General features: G+C 38.7%; 1 protein-coding gene across 1 annotated transcript in view; it reads left to right on the top strand.

The window, feature by feature from the left end:
• gabbr2 (gamma-aminobutyric acid (GABA) B receptor, 2) overlaps positions 1-18381 on the top strand; it is a 244887-nt gene that overhangs the window by 135052 nt on the left and 91454 nt on the right. Inside the window, exon 3 of the mRNA XM_055219234.2 lies at positions 8383-8553. Coding sequence (XP_055075209.1) covers positions 8383-8553 — 171 coding nt within the window. The remainder of the gene's footprint in view (positions 1-8382; positions 8554-18381) is intronic.

Below are 18381 nucleotides of genomic sequence, written 5' to 3' on the forward strand. Positions count from 1 at the left end.
AAAATGATGTGTTTTTGAACCATAAACCACGCAAACACATTGTATTATATCAAATACACAAAATAACGAAAACGAAATAGGTGCCCTTTAAGGGGTAAAAGCAACTTCTCTGATTGGTTAAACTTTCTTGGAGAAGTACATTAGTGTTTTTCCCAAACTTTTCATTACAGTAAATAGGTGTAATCCTTCCCGGGACCCACCAACATATTTTTTAAATGTAAATATGAGAAAACACACATTTTTTTGTCTTGCAAATAGTTATTATTTTTCTTGTCATTTTATTGCAATGTCATTCCTAGTCATTAGTTGGACTAAACTAACTTTGCGTGACCCATCTTATCCCACTGTGCCACCTACCTGTATAAGTTTGAAACCCTGTTGTGCGCTGCTGTAAAGTGTGTATCAATGACAATGAATGAGCACAGAAATATAATTTACTATTAAATAAAGATATCTCAAAGAGGAAAATTCATGGATTCATTTTAAACACTGTTGTGTTTATTAATCTCTCCATTTTCCATGAAGCAGACAGCTTACAAAGAGCAACCAAGCTCATTGCAAGTCGATGCCAGCGTTGCCGAGAACAATGTTGTGCAGTGTTGTCAATATTTCATTCTGCAAGGCCGCAGTCTGTGGAATTGGCTAGAAAATCTTAATGAGAATGAAATGCTGTCTATTGACTCAGCTTGAGTGTCAGGAGAGTTGGCTACACTACACCTCTCTCAGTTAGGTTGTGCTACTAGAATATAAAGTGCCTTATTTTCTGCCCCTCCTTCAAGTTTCTCACACTTACTGTACTCGCTCACTTCCATGCACTAAAGTATGAATGTGGAAATAAGTGACATTACAGAAATTAAACAAAACATATGAGGAGCTCAGATGCAAAAGCTGCTAAACAGCACCTCTGTCAAAAATTAGATTGTAATGATAATATAACCGAATGTTTTTGGCACATAGTATACGTTTTAGATATTATTTAAAAGAAACATTTTGCCTCTTTCCACCACGCATATATTTACTACCCTCTTAAAATCATTTCATTCTTCCTATCCACCTCCACAGTCTCAAAGTCATCTTATTTTTTCTAGAGTACAAATCCCTGGTCTCTTTCATTGGACTTATTAGGTGAGCACTGTGACCTTCCAGTCCTGAGAGGTGTGACAGGCAGTTGCTCTTCTGTGTAGTTTTAATTAACACTGGCACTGGGAGATTGATGGAAAGAGGACGCGGGATGTCGGCACGGCATCGCCGCTGGCGGGGGATGGCAATTAAAACTCCGTGGCGGTGCGAGCAACAGGATGAAGGGACAATGTGGGGAGGAGAGAAGACAGAGGGATTATGAGAAAGATGCCTAATGCCGGCACCCTAAATTTTGGGTGTTTATGTTTGTGTGCTTGTGCAGATTCGAAACAGGGTCCCAGAGTGGATAAATCTAAAACCGACACCCTTGCGTCTTCGTGTGTACAGCTAGTCCATATATTTTAGCCCTTTTCTCACACAAATTACACGGAAATGTACGATTGCTTATCATCGGCTATTATCATGAATTGTGCATGACGCGCACTGTACAATGAAGTTTCAGCACAGATAGTGAGGAGCTCCATGATGATTTTTCCAACATTCATTTCTCATTGTGAATGTTGATCTGCATTTAAAACCCCTGTATCAAAGAGCCGATGGGTTACTTTAGGCGTCTTTAGAGGTCTTTACTATGGCACAACCCTTATGATGCATTCACACCAGCCGCGGTAGAGGCGACAATAACGCGCTATTTGCGTGTAGTTGGACGTTTGAACATTTTGAGTGTACTTGCTTCATTTGTGCGTGAAAGCCGCGCATGAAATTCTAGTCATTGAGATATTCACACGGAAATTTGCATCATGGGAGGGGCTTCTGCGACTCCGCTCGCTTCCTGTATTCACGTCACTACTACAGCAAGGTCCTGATTGGTTAACGCGGCGTGGAAATCCGCTGAAGGTCAGATTTTTCAACTCGCTCATTTCCAACGGTCAATTCGCGAGGAACGTGCCATCCGCACCACGCCTTCTGCGCATACCGTGCCGCAGGATGCCTAAGCGCGTCTTTGCATTGACTTAACATGTAAATCACTCGCGCTTGCCGCCTCTACTGCGTCTGGTGTGAACTCTGCATTATGGCATTGTTTCTGCCATTTGTTCACACATTTTTTATCTTACACATTTCTTGGGAAATAAAAGATCGGATAGAAAAAAAAAGATTGGATAACAGGCAATGAATTGGCATTCAGCACTGCATTCGTTTATTACCATTTATTCTTACTTTCACCTCTGTGGACGTACAGTAGTATTCAGCATTCAGCACACTGTAGGATAATTTGTCAAAAATGGTCCCAAGATGCTAGTGGGGCAGTCCCCTTTAAAATGCTCCTAATATGTACCATTTATATACAGATAATGTATGTATACATTTGGTACTAATATGGACCTTTGGGGTACTATTATGCCATTTTTGGTACTTAAATAAACTATTTAGGTGCAAAGGTGTACTTTATAAAGTAGTTTTTTTTCTAGTGCAGTATAAGATTAGAGACAAGAATGTTTGGTGATGCCCCATAGTTGCATTTGAATTTAGTGGCGCTAACATGATAGAAATCCTAATGGGCAGCACTAATCTGTGCATTTGAACAATATGAGTTTTGGGTTGAGGTGGCATAACAGAATGTTGCTGTCTCTTATTCTGAAGGCCATTAAAGTGAAAGCAGGATTACACAGATAAAGCTTGTAAAGCAGCTAATTTGCTGCACAAGAACCAATTGCAATGCCTCTTAAGTTTGTTAGAAACTAAACTCTTTCATCTCTAATTGAAGAAAAGAGGAATGATCATTGTGCTTGAAAAATTCAATTATGATTACTAAAGTTAGCTTTATTCTACATAAGACATATTTAGGCCTATAATTAACTATCATTCTTTTGCTTGCAGAAAAATTATGACAGATTTACATTGCATGTATAGTTGTATATAGATTTACATTGCATCTAATGTGCATTCAGTAATCAAAAGCATTTATATTAATATATTAATATAATATAATTAATAATAATAATAACATTAATACAATATAAGCAAGATAGTAATAAAACATGTTTTTTGTTATAGTTGTATAGTTATATACAAAGGCCAAAACCATTCTAGATAGTGTCTGTCTCTGAGTTAATCCACACTTTGCCTGAAAGTGCATCACACAGTGGCGGTCCTGGCTAGATTTACGCCCTGGGCGAACCATCCCTTGGCCGCCCCCAGAAAAAAAAGAATTACCCCCAAACCCCGCCACCACATGTATTATTGTGTTATATATAATCTTAAATACAAAAAGGTAGCAAGAACAGAGAAAAACATGTAATACAGTATAAACACCCACTCATGCACACACGCACGCGCACACACACACACAAACACACAGTTGCTGCTGTGGAAGTATCTGACTCCTCATTTTGGCCAGTGGGTGCTCTAGCTCTAAAATATTTCAGAAGTGCCCCTGAATTTACAATTAAGATACAATTATGTAAGTTAGATACACTTATTTCACACATGCATCAGTTACCCAATTAAAATGACCTTAACACACATTTTATTAGTATTTGTTAACATCCTATAAACTAAGCATACACTACAAATTATTTCAAAAGCTATATCACTGTAGCTTACAAAATGCCATGTCAATGTATATTAGAAGTTATTTAAGTTGACACATATAGCGTAAAGCAATAAAAAATTGCACACCAGTAATGTATTGTGTAACGTCTGTGTGAATTTGCACTTTTTGTGTTGCACACACAAACTAGACTCTGTTGCCTATAGAGTGAATTTAGTTGCATGGCATGAGGCCTCAATTCTAATAGTTGCTAGTTCAGCAAAACTAAAACCAAATACAGTCGTATTCTGTGGCTAATAGCAACATATTAGCAAGAGTGCGAGGCTAATATAAATAGCCTATTTCCTACTGCCACTCACGTCGTCACTCATAGAAATCAGCATACCTTTATCTTTTGCCCGTTTCTCCTCATCTTCTTTCACTGAACCGGGCAACTGAGATGGCTACTTTGGTCTTTTAATTTGATCCATGATGATGGAGATGAAGACTCGACATCATTAACTTTGCATTACATTTTGACAACAACGTCCGTTTTACCCGTCAATCAACCGGAGTCACGTGACGTGAGTCACGTGACGTGAGTCACGTAGATGACGCAACAGATTTTTTTTCACATAACCCAATTTATTACATGTTCGTAGGTATATGGGTCTATGTTAATTTTAGGAATGAAAAATACAATTTACTTGGAAGCAGACGCAGCAGTTTGTGTTGATTGGCCTCTGGCCTGGGATCAGTCAATCCCTCGCTCGCCCCCCTTAAAGGCGAGCGAGGGACTTGCAGTCGCAAGTTGATTCCCCGCCCCCCTCACCCGTGCCGCTTCTGACACGCACTAACTGTGTTTCTCAGCACTAACTTGACATGGAAATGAGCGGTTTTGATAGTATTATTTTTTTAGGGCGCTCGTGCGCCCTCACATAGATTGCGCCCTGGGCGTTCGCCCACATTGCCCATAGCAAAAACCGGCCCTGGCATCACAAACTTCTTATCTGTGTCTTTTTTATCTGTATCTATTAGGAATCCTAATGTCTTTTCCAGCATCGCTATGAACCCTACTTTGATTAACATCAATAATTCTCCTAAAGTACACAAAATCATTACATCACTGCTAACCCATGCAGTCTCCTTTAATTTGGAGATACCCATGTTTGAAGGAAAATGGATGTCCTATTGGCCAATGCCATCCTTCTATTTTAAACATGGAGCAGGTGGTCTTATGATGCCATCTTTCATATCTATTGTCAACTATAGCTTTGATTCACATATTCATCCTATAATCTACAGGTAACAGTTTAAATAAACCTTTACCCAATGAGCCTGTTTATTTGTCTAAATATTTGCAGATCTAAATGTTTTTAACAAGGTTTAATGGAATTCACGGTTATGTTAGACTCACGAGTTCTCTGGCTGGTGTGTACACACCATGGTATTGTGTGATGAGGGACAGAATTAAAATTGAGTCTGTTTTGTCACTACATGGCAAATGTATTGCTTATCATTATAAGCTTGTTCAGCTGGGGTGAATTTTTACTCAAATAAATGCAAAAGTGTTTGTTTGAAGTCACGCAACTAGGCGGCCATCTATGCAATGCCTCTGGGCAGTCCTTTCTACTTGAACGGGGACAGATATCTCTCAAATAATTTTCTAAACTCACAATTATAAAACAGGCAGTTCTGGTTCTTCATTCTGATTGGTTGAAACGCGTTCTAAGCTGTGATAAAATACCCTGGTAAACCCACGGTTCAAACCGCAGTACATAAGTATCACTGCGCCACTGTTGCTGCGTACTGATTTATGAAAATAAACACTACAGTCTTTAATCATATTTTTAATTAATCTACAATTGCACAATTAATGGCGACATCCAAATAAATGTCAATAAATATTGTTGAGTCAATAAAGAGAAAACGCTCCCTGAGAAGTTCCTACTTCAAATTCATATTTCCGCTATCCACTGGGTGGCGATCTTACCCAACTTAAACACTGACGCATTCACTCAACACTAAAAACACCGTCATGGCTCTGAAACTGATCTCTTACAAAAGTTCTTCACAAAAATGGAATTATCTCCACTTTTAGATGAAAACTGAGAGGTGATAAGAGAACAAATGAAGGTAGGATGAAACAGGTTTTTTTTGTTATTTGAAAGGGATGGTCTGTGCTTTCATTTGATATATTTTATGTTTATTTAAAGAAGATCATTTTTCTGTAAGGCATTAAACTAAAACTGGGTGGCAACTTAAAAAAAAAAAAAGGGGAAAGAGTTAAGCATGCTTCCAAGCATATTTGATCATCACTTCAACAGTTGCAGGATATAAATGTTAATGTTTAAGTTAGATGAATGTTGATTTATAAAAATAAACACCACAGTCTTAAATCATATTTTTCATTTTGTCTTTGCTGCGTCTGTGTTGGTTGGGAATTACTTGATTCTGAGGAACTACTTTGTTTGGCGGAAGAGTAATATTTGTACAAATATAATTACAACTTATTTGTGTTTTATTTTATGAAATCCTGCTACGCATATGAAGTAACCGTTTTATAAAAGCAATAAGCCCCGCAAAGCAGTCGTGCCTAACAACGCACTTTAGCTGTTATAAAATGCACTGGTAACCCACTGCTTCTTGGGACTTATTGCTTTATTAAACAACATATTTCTGACAATTAAAGCCAAGTTGCATGATCTCCGAAAAGCCAATGTTGACATTTGAAATCACCTAAACAAACACGCCCCTACCCCAGTAGAATCTGATCTTTCTTTTCATAGACCGCCCCACACATACGCAACCCAGGCAACAATGTCAGTAAGTAGACACGCCCCTTACTGCTGATTGGCTACAAGTGTGTTTTGATACTCTGCCCGACTCCTTTTTCCAAAGTGTTTTTCATAATTGTGCACCCCTGCCTTTAAACAAGTCAACAATTAAACCTGACATCAACACTTGATTAAACCTGACATCAATACACTTTTGTATCTTAAGCTCAAATTACGCTAAAATTTTCAAAGTCATTTCAGCTACTGCAGCTCACGTGACTCTGTAAAGAGCTCCTCCCTCAAATAATTGTCAGTCTTTATCGATTGATGATTGGGTTTTTTAACGGAAAGGCGGGACTTCCGTTGCCAGAGCGCCCGTATTAAGCGTTGCATTGTCCCCTATTTATAGTAATGGGAGTGCTACATCGTGTTATATCCAACATCTTTGGTTCAACTCAGAACTTTTCCTCTCAGCATGGCGGTTATTACATAACCAGTTTCATTCACCAGAGAGGCTACAAATGCAATAAGATTAGACAGTGTTCCTACAACTTTCCAAAGGTCAGAGGTCATGGCCACCTTGCACTCCAACTGTTACGCTTCTGATTTATTCACAGCAGAAGTCATTTTGTGCTGATAATGCAGACCAGAATTGAATAGAACTTGACACATTTTTATATCAAAACTCTTCTTTGTGGGGTAGTTTCCACTGATAATACTGTATGTAAAACTTTAAATTATTCAACAGACCTTTGAATTCAACAACTCAGGCATAAACATTTTCACAAACCACCCAACATCCAGATAACATTTGCTTTTGCTTTTCAGTTTGGATTTTTTTCTCCCAGCTATGGAAATGTTCTCAGAGTTGAATGTGCATCGGCACGGGCAGGCAGAGTTTTTTTTATATAAGTGAATAGCGTGCCCCTTTAGCAAGTGTAAAACAGCTTTTGGTGTTTGAACTCAAAGCCATTTCCATATGTTTATCTCAGAGAGACTAACAACCCCGAGGATGTATTATAACCGGAGGAACGTTTGTTAATCTACTGGCATAAAAATCACACCATGATGTTTAAGGCTTGTTTTTGCTTCAGTTGCGGCTTAAGACGCTCTGCCTGGTGTGTGACAACATGAAAGAGGGCATGTTTTAAGGAAATAAAGTGTGAAGGCTCTTTTACATCTAGCCTTTTTAAAGCCTGAAAAGATATAAACATGCTTAGCATGCAAGATCCGAACAGTACATGAAGGCATTTTTGAAAAGGATCTTATTAACATTTATAGATTTTGTTGAGGTAGAGCTCAATCCACTTCAACTTTTAGGCTCAATAATGCATTTCAGTACACAGTTGCAATCAGCAGGCAGACGTTAGTGGCTGCTGTCGCCACGGGCACTTTTTTTTACAAAGGTGTGAGCGTTGTCTTTTTATAGAGACGTGTTAGTGTGTTCATTCACACCCACATGTTAGACTCCTGCAGTCCATGTTCACTGGCTGCGGGCCTGCTGCTTATCTTCTATCCAACATGCTGTGAAAACTAAAGAAAGTTGAATGTGAACATAATCTTTTATTTATTCATTCAACTTTTATTTCACTTTTTGTCCTGGATGTTTTTCAGAAACTGGACAGTTCAGTTGGCGGCCATCTTGATCATCCACTCAGCGCTTTTCTATATGCAATAGGCCAATGTTTATAAGCTTTTTAATTTCACTCTTTATTTAACTTCATATGGTCAATCAATACCATATGTCAAATACGTAGACAACATAATTGTAAAGCTGGTCCAGTTTATTTGAAAAAATAAATAAGGTGCCAATGCATTTATCAAAAAGGTGATTAGCACAAACTGTAATGTGAGACATGCGGGTATAATGTCATGCTATGCATTATGTTTTCTCTTACTGTATATTTTTCGGTTTCTGGTATAGCAAAAGTAGCACACAAACATTGCAAAATTACAGGCCTTTACTAAAAAAATTGCTCTTTCCAACTTTTCCAGCTTTCTTTTGCGGCCACAACTCCTGTGCTGGCAGACAAGAAGAAGTATCCAAATTTCTTCAGGACGGTCCCTTCAGACAATGCTGTGAACCCCGCTGTGGTAAAGTTTCTCAACTATTACAATTGGAGCAGAGTGGGAACCCTGACCCAAGACGTTCAGCGCTTTTCTGAGGTATGACTGAAACTAATGAATCAAAAGTGAAAGATAATGTTTATAGACACTTTGTTGATTATTATAGCTTAACATAAAGGGGTGGTTTCCCGGACAGGGATTAGACTAGTCATAGACTAAGATAAATGTAAGAGCTGTCAAAACTCAAAACAACTTCCGCTGACATATCTTAAAATACATCAGCGCCCTTTATTTTATCTCAAAATGCATACAAGTAATGTTTTTAGTAAGGCATGTTTGTTAAAACTAGTTATATTTCATAATTAAACTAAAGCCTAGTCCTGGTTTAAGCTAATCTTTGTCTGGGAAACCACCTCAAAATCTTATGTCTTTTTTTTTCTCAAAATCCATCTGTTGATTGCAGGGTTTCCCGCAGAAAATTTGTTAGTTAAGGTGGTTTAGGGGGCCAAGGGAGTGGATATCAAAGGGGTGGGGCTTATGCGTCATGATGAAAATTAAAATATTTTTATTTAAAACACTCAAATAAAACTTAATTTTGAAGAAACTATGACAAAAAATGAACACATACTAGATTATTATTGAATTTAATTAATGAATTTCAAATTTCTGACACTGTCAGAAAACTATCGTAGGCTATCTTTGGACGCAAGACGGGGAAAACTGCCGTCTTTGAACCTCTCTCACTGTACGACATAGGACCACCGATGGAGAGCCACGATCACAGAAAACGCGACGATAGTTTCACGATGGCAATCTTTCGTCTGGGACAGCCAATAATCGTGCAGTGTATCCCGGGCTTAACGGGAATAGCTGCGTGATGAAGTGAAACTAAAGGGTTAATAAACACAAACTAAAGCAGATGTTGTAGAACGTATGCCTAACGATGATAGATTGTAAAAACTGATTATTTCCCACCATTAATTACATTATCTTAAAGGAGTGTAACTACTGTAGCATGTAAATAATGCACATAAATAAAGTGAGCAAGAGCGGTCAACAATTATATCAAATCAACAGGCACGTGAAACCCTAGCAGGTTGCTCAAACAACAAAATCACCAGCTAACTTACTTTAAATTTGCAAGAACTATAGAGTATTACAATAACAGGACTAAACAGAGATGACGGACCACGTCTTATCTCATTTCGGCCATGTGGTGCACATGCACGCTCGCGGTGTGAAGCGCATCCGCACTATTCTCTGAGATGTTTTATCAACTGGCTAGTTATCCTCCAGACAGTGACGGTCCAGATCACATCTTTCTCATTTTGGCCGTGTAGCGCGCATCCCCATTTGCAGTGTAATGCGCGTACGCGCTGTTCCCCGAGATGCACTTGACGGCCTTTTGTGCAGGTTTTTTTTTTTGGACGACCTACTTAAGGTGGAAGGGTTGCCAAGCTTAGGCGGCCCGCCTTAACTGAAATGTGCTGCGGGAACCCTGGATTGATATATGCACTTGGAAAAATTATGTTTTATTACATTGCTGTGCATAACAGAGGACTTCTCTGTTTCAGCGTATTTTCCTTTTGTTCAGATTTAAAGTCAGTCTTATTTAATTAACATCAAATGAAAGTGAAGAAAGTAAGTAGACTGTGGTTACATGGATTGTGTGTTTGTATGTTTATCGTAAGCCTCTGGAAATTCCTTCCTCCAGTGGGACATGTAGTTGAAACCCTCCGGGGGCAAATGGATATTAGCGTCACTTTCTCACACAACCGCTCCATAGTAACGGCACGCTGTTTGAGTTTAAAGTATTCCTCAGGTGATAGATCTAAAACAAGGATCAACACTACAGATCCACCTAGCCATAGATCATGTACTGCTGGTGCTAGAAAATCCTGATGATTCTGCTTCTGTTTGGCGAACACTGCTGTTTTTGTAGCTAATAGGAAAAGGTTTTGCCACAATGGTTCTTTTATCTTTTAGCAGATGCTTTTATCCAGAGTGAAAAACATCTTCCAATACGCATCTTCGGTAACATCCAATACGCATTCACCAGAAAGTAGCGTAGTGTACGATGCGAGAATAGACTCTCGCGATAACTATGAATTGTTAGGGAATATTGAAAAAAAGCTGAAATAATTGCATTTTTGTGAAGGAATTCCGTTAGTGATCAGATTCAGAACGATTATCAAAACATACACAGAGTTTAAAATGAGTAAGTAACGTTTTGGCTTCAGTTTTTTCATAAACTGGGTAAGTGCGATTAACATCATTATTCATCAGCAACATTTTTTCTACAAATGTTTTCTCTTAATTGACGAGATAACTCGTCAATGGCGGGGAAACAGTTAAAATAAAGACAATAAAATAATGTCCCTGGGACGTAACAGTTATGTTATGTTATAAACTGACCAAAAAATTACGTACATGGAACGTCGTAGCTGGGATAACTAAATCTTATCTTGTTTTATATTGAAATCCTGCGCCATTTTCTTTGAAATCCTTGGTTAAGACTTTATCTTATTCGTGACTGTGATTGCTTTCGTCTCTTCTTTGTGTCTATGCGTTCATCACTACACATCGCTAAAACTACGATGAATGTGCATAGGCTGCTATGGAAGCTAGTTATTATATTTATAACGTTAGTATAGATATTTTTCTTATAAAATCGCTTATCGTCAGAAGTCATTTATTACCCCTTGACCTGTGTGGATTACGATTGTGAATACACTTTGTTTGGGCTTCCCTCGTTGTTGTTCCCTTGTCCCTGTTTACTACCATCATAAAGCTTGGAAGAGCAAGGACGTTTATTATATTGTAACTTCAATTGTGTTGATGGTCATATGTATCTCGAATAGCTTGAGGGTGAGTAAATCATGTTTTTTTTTTTCATTTTTGCTGGTGTATCAATTTAAGGCCTAGTCAAACCCTGTCAGGGAAGAGCCCCAACATTTAAAAGGATTAGTCAAGTCTTCATGTCAAAAAGCACTTTGGAGATAAATCTGTGTTTTCTAGCTAAAGTGAATTACAGTGACTTTAATACTGAAGGTCGTCAGGTCGCTGTACTATTGGTTGCTACTGTAGCATGTGTTCCTGCGGCTGGACACCTTAACGTTATTGTGGAGCTGCACAAAACGTTTGAAAGTCCGATCACAGAAATTATGTATTGCTAGTAAAAATCAATGTTTCAGTTTGACAGGAAATCAGTTTTCTTCTGGCCTGCGGTATTAGCAGCAGTGTATCATGCATTGCATCATAAACAAGATGAATCAGGAGCACCCAGAATGTCGACAGTTTGTGATACTGTGTTCTGCTCATCATTTTGTTAATTGTATCCCTGTAGGTGGCCAAAGACAAATCATATACAGTAAAACAGTAAAATCACTCACATTAACTTCTCCATATGCTTTGAATACAACATCTCAGGGGAGATGGATCACATAAGCTCCTACTGGTAGTTGCTGTATAGCAACCTTAACTTTTTCAGCAACTGGAATATGAATGACTTTCAGTCATTTTCTCGCTGTCAATCCCTGATTTGTAAACACCTCTTGCAGTGTTGGGGAATAGTTAATTCCGAGTTATTAAATTAACTAAAGTTTTTCTGTAGATTGATGGTAGTTCAGTTACTTTTAAACAAGTGCAGCTTCAACAATATTTAAATACTTTTTTCATAAAGTAGCGTTGTAGCACGACCAGACGCTACATTAAGTTGTGCCAGCAAAGAGCAGCGCTGAGCATCTTCTTCTCTTATTAGATCACAAAATTAAATTGTTATTTACTTCCATCTATTGTTTTGTCATGCATCTTTTAATTATATACCTTAGTTTGATTATAATAATTATTAATTTGTTTTAAACCCCAATTTTTTTTCTTTAAATGAATAGTCTATCCTTTTTCCATATTAAACTATGTTATTACCTTAACTAAGAAGAGTTGATACATACCTCTATCATCTTAGTGCGTGCACTTCATCGCTGTGGCACGCGGCGACACTTTGATAGCATTTAGCTTAGCCCCATTCATTCAATGGTGCCAAACAGAGACAAAGCTAGAAGTGACCAAACACATCAACGGTTTTCCTATTCAAGACGAGCAGTCACACGAGCAAGCTTGGTGGCACAAATCAAAACGCAGCGCTCTTCTAAGCGGATCCAAAATATTATGGCGGAATAGCACTTTTGGGAGTACTTCGACTCGCCTGAAAAATCCGCTCCCCTTTCTCCCTCTCATAATGGGAGAGGGAGAGTGTTACTGCGCCGAGTATCTTATAGCTGATCTAACTAAAACCCCATTCACACAGACCTTTGGTCCCAGAAAATATCCGTAAAATTGCCAGACAAGATTTACATGCAGATCAACATTCACAACGAAAAATGTCGCAAACTAGACTGAAGCAGTTATCAAAAAATGATAAATGAGACGCATAAACAATGAGTCATGGCAACATGAAGTTATGGTTCAACTCTTTAAAATGAGGGATTTACATGCAATACAACATTCACGACATGAGAAATCTCAGCAAACTGGACTGACTTAGATATCAGTTAAGTTAGCTCGTCACTTAACGCGCTGAAGAGGAGATCATTCAGAAGCATAAAGAATTTCGCGTCACATGCTCATCTGAGCTTATTATAAACAAAAATGCCCGAGCATCATCCCAACAAGATATATCGTGCAGCTCCTCAAAACGGGGGTTTTAAATGCATATCAAATATCACGATTAGCCTGGGTTTCCCCATGTTGCCTTGTGCGCAAATTTATTCACGCTGCAACCTTTTTTGCCCCTGAAATAGGTAACCAATCACAGAACGGGGAGGGGGCTGCAAGACGATGACGACGTCTATGCAACACACAGAAGCAGTTTTGTTTATCCAACACAGCAGACACAAAGTTACTTTTCAATGAAGCCCTGGATAGTGTTCGAAGTCGTTTTGAACGCAAGTTTATTTAAAATAAAAAAAGCAACTTTCGTTAAACAATTTCATATCCAACGAAGTCCATTTAACTTATAAATGATAAGTGGTATTTATTAACATCATATTGTCATTATGCCTGTACTGTGGTTGTCACAGTGCCACTAAATTGTGTTTTTCAATATCAATATACAGCTAGCGGTTTAGTTGCATAGCTTTCAGCTGTGTGCACACGTACAGATAAAAGTTGTTTATGTTGAATTGATGTCGCCCTACATACGTCATCTGGTATAATTGAAACAATTGGCTATGAGCTACGTACAGACGCATTTGAAAGACATTCTTAGTGCCCAAAAAAACGTCTCTGGGCATTCGTAAACCACGCCTCAAATACCAGAAAATGAGCATGTGGTTCCCAGACCACGTCTCTTTCTCTATGAGACTGGTCTGGTGTTAGCCAGGCTAAATCACGATGAGGAATGTCTAAAAACTGGATTAATGCAGAGATCAGAGAGCTTTTCAAATATCCACTCTATAGCTGAGATCATTCACCAGCATAGAATGGTCTCATCATAAACAAAAATGACGTGACTGGTTTCTGGAGAAAGAAATAATAAATAATATGCAAACTTCAGACGCTTAGAAGAAAGTGCAGGACTGCCTTTGTGAAAAGGACTTAAGTTACTTCCCCAACACTAACCTCTTGTATTCATTCGAAACTAAAGTGCATTTTTTAGTTTTAAACCTGCAATGACATTATGGTTTAAAAACCACAAACCAAAATCATTTGAAAGCACACGCTTTCTATCTGAATGAGTCAACAGTGTTGTGCTGTAGGCTTTGAGGGGATAAAAGTCACGGTGAGAGTTGCGGAAGATATAAATCCCTTTATCTTTACTTCCGTATGGAATTGCCGGATATACCTGATCACATCAACCTGTCTGAGCAGGGCATGGGAATCCTGATTAGCATGTCTGCACCAGCATCATGCACGCTCTCTCACCACAGCGGCTATGTACCTTAGGGTAGCTGTCCATGATGTGACATTTCAGGAGGAGGTGCATCTGTTGTGTCACGAACACTAGGAAGTGTTCATCTGCTGGCCATTTCTTGAAGTATCCGGGTTGTTAGGATTTCTAAATTCAGAAAGTGTTATACATTTCCAGAAGTGCCTGGATGTAATTGCATTGAAATCGAAATCATTGCCAATTACCGCCAAGAATAAACAAGGATACGTTCATCCGTATCTGTGTTAGGTGTGTTTGTGCATAACTGCTCCCGGTTCCTATCTCAGCTCTCGTTCTGGTTGTTCAAATGAACTAATTTAGCACCTGTCCTGCCTGTGCTAGATATCTGACACATTGCAGGAGACTGTCTTTGTTTTGCCTGAGTGTCTATCAATAACTGGATTAAGGTCAGTTCACACTCCAGCGTGAATCATACTCCGGTGTGCTGTTTTACAGATTAAACCCCAATCTCCTTTTTTTCTGGTAAAAGATTAGACGACTTGGGGCTCGATGAGGAATTAAACCTATTCGTCAGGCTTCAAACTTGAGTTGGATTGTGTATGTTTGTGCATTTGCGTGAAATGTTATATCTGACATAAAATTGCTCTATATTTGGGGTTTATAAGGTGTTGATGTAATAAGTTCATAAATATAAATAGGGAGATATCCATGTAATATCATATATGGTTGATAAAAATAATACACAGTTAAAAAAATTGGTTAAAATAAAAAATCATATCAAATATATGACAATACAAATATGTACATGTACATGTACGCATTTGATCAATGCTTTTATCCACAGTGACTTACAGTGCATTAAATGGTACATTTTACCGTGTGTTCCTTGGGTTCGAACCTATGACCTTTTGCACTACTGATGCTCTACCATTGAGCTATACAGGAGCACATAACCATTTTCTATATCTATAATTGGAAGTCTGGAGGCATATAAGCCTGCATCCATTATAGTAGCCATAATTAAAAGCAAATCTCTCTCTCTTTCTCTTTCTTTCTCTCTCTCTCTCTCTCTCTCTCTCTCTCTCTCTCTCTCTCTCATTGTGAGGTCACCATAGGCTTCACTACTGTATGTCTGCTTTTACACCAATGTGCTCCATTAGTGACCTATTGAATACACTCCAGTAGTGTCAGTAATGGATCTTTATTCAGGTACATGTTCACAGGCATGAATGCATGTGTGTGCATGCAATATTTCTGCTGGTTTAATCAACAATTACACGTTCAGGCAAAACAAGCACGATCGGCTCAGTCGAGCTAATTGCGTTCCCCAAGGAGAGGATTTAAGAACTTCTAAGTCATCTGATTCTCCTTTTTATGAAACTGACCCTACGGGCGGTCCTATCTGTGAGCATCAGCTTATGTGAGCCTGCTGGCCATCGTGTCCTGCCCTGTGCCTATTTAAATCTGTTTCAGTTTAAAGGCTCATTAAAACTCATTCTATAAATAGATGCATTCGTCCTCTCTACCGCAGCGGTGTATGAAGCACGCAGCTCATCTCCGCTGTCGTTCGCATTGTGCCTGACCTCTGTCTGATGCGTTCTGTGCTCATGGAGGATAGGGGAATCCCGGTGCTACTGCCCAATCCAGTATAGACTTGTCTGTAATTATGTAGGGCTGAATTTGGCTTTCTGTTGCATCTGTACCCCAGAACACAGGTGCATGCGAGCAGTGGGAATATTATGGGACAAAAATAAAACATGAACAAATAGCAGACATGAAACGTCTATAGTTTTTTTTAAAGAGCAGTGAATTTCCAACTTTGGACACTTTTTTTGACATAAAACAGATTTATTTTTTTGTTTTGTTTTTGAAGGTCACATAAAAACTTTAATGAAATATTTTACAGAGATGGGACCAAGTCACACATGTGCAAGTCTCAAGTAAGTCTCAAGTCTGAACCTTCAAGTCTCAAGTAAGTCCCAAGTATTTTTTTCTTGGGCAAGTCAAGTCAAGTCACAGGCTATGTCAAGTCAAGTCCTGTTGTAGGTCAAGTCAAGTCCAAGTCAAGTCACCTTATTATTGTATTTTTACCTGCAGAATCTGATCTTAATACAGTAAAAAGACAAGATATACAGTAAGTAAATTACAATAATTTGGATTGGCATTGTAAATACTCATGTTCAGTAAAATAAATCCGCCACTTTTGTCCACTTTTGACCGCTTCTGTCCTGAGGGGGTGGTCTGTGGAAACTGTGGGCGAGTCTCTCTGCTGTCATTTAAACGCGAGCGGGAGTAATGACGAGTTTATATGGACACAAACTAATATTATGTCAGAATCCTCTGCTTGTGTTTGTTAGTAAACATGCTGCACAGTGTTTTGTACATGTATATGTTAAAGCTTTCTCTGATATTTCATCGCAATTGATAAAATAAGGTCACACAACTTTCACACGCTTGCAAAATGAAACTGCGGAGATCAGCCACTTAGTCTTTTCAATGAAAGGCTAAAATAGCGCTGTACACCATGTGTTTGTGCCAAAAGTTAGAAAATACTTAAAGGATAATTCCGGTATTTAACACTTTGAGTCTCATTTCTGTTTGTTTTGGATGAACTACAGTGATGGACACAGAAATTTTTACAATGGGTCGTGTCTTGACTTTTTGACTCGTTTAGAAGCGTCTCTTGACTGCTTCAGAATGGAAGTCAATGGCCATGCACAAACATGTCATTAAAACAACACTTAACGTTCATTTTCAAAACTGTGCTACTCACCGAGTGGTTCGTGGTGTTCATTGATGATTAAAAACAAGTTGTGTAGCGAAATACAGTTTCTGTTGTGTTTTATTTGGCATTTTGTAAAATTCCATTTACTTCTCTAGGAAGACTCATTGCTCGCTGATATATCACTCCGCCGCCAGGAAACAGAAAAGGGTCTATTTACACGTGGTTGTAGTTTTTTCGCTCGGTTTCTCTCAGAATAAATTTTTCCCATATTTGTAGGGCTTGACCAGAATATTCGAATATTCATTCCGTGGGTTGACATTCGATTTTCAGTTTTGAGATTCGAATATATATATATATATAAATATTTTACAGCGTTAATGCAGAGCTTTTGCCAAGCAGGAAGTGCGCTTCACGCTCCCGCTCTATAGGTGGCGCAGAAAGACCAACATCTATAGCCAACAGCCACCAAACGGCACCAGTGGAAGAGATCTCCTCGAACGGAAAGCGCGCTTCCTGCTTTGGCATTCACGCTAATAGTGTTGTAAATTACGTTCAGTTTCTTGCAAAAACTGATTGATTTGCTTCACAAGACATCAATATGTCACACGGAGTTATGGGGGATTACTGTTGCATTGGATATATATGCTTTAGCTCTTAAAGTGTGCGGATCTGTTGACTTGCATGACGGAGCACTGGGGTTTCTGCAAAATATCTTCTTTATTGTTCTGCTGATGAAAAAAACATATTGGATGGACACCTGGCATTAACGTCGTCCACTTGTGATCCGATGTCACGATCGGTTTAAACACCGGAAAACGCAGACCAGATGTATGAAAATATAACTATGATTTATTTACAAACAGAAACACCCACGAGGGGGTAAAACAGAAAGTAACAAAAACACTGGGATGAAACACAAATGAAACAGAACACGAGAATAACTCGGACTGGTAACTGGAGACATCAATACATGAACTACAACAACGCACGCACCCCACACAGAGAACATGAGGGCATTAAATAGACAGCACATCAATGGGGAACAGGTGAACATAATTAATCACTTAAGACACGAGTACATAAGGGAGTAGGGTAAAAGTGACAAGAGACTGGGAACACGTGTTACACATACATGATGTGAAACAACACGTATTCCCACATAAACACCATGCTGCCATAGTCTTGCCCTCTAACATACCACCTGGATAATAACCAGGGTCAGGCAAGACTATGACAGCCACAAAACACTGGGAACACGTGTTACACAGACATAATGTGAAACACACGTGTTCCCATGTAGACACAATGCTGTCGG

This window comes from Misgurnus anguillicaudatus, chromosome 20, assembly GCF_027580225.2.
Source record: "Misgurnus anguillicaudatus chromosome 20, ASM2758022v2, whole genome shotgun sequence".
Lineage (NCBI taxonomy): Eukaryota > Metazoa > Chordata > Actinopteri > Cypriniformes > Cobitidae > Misgurnus > Misgurnus anguillicaudatus.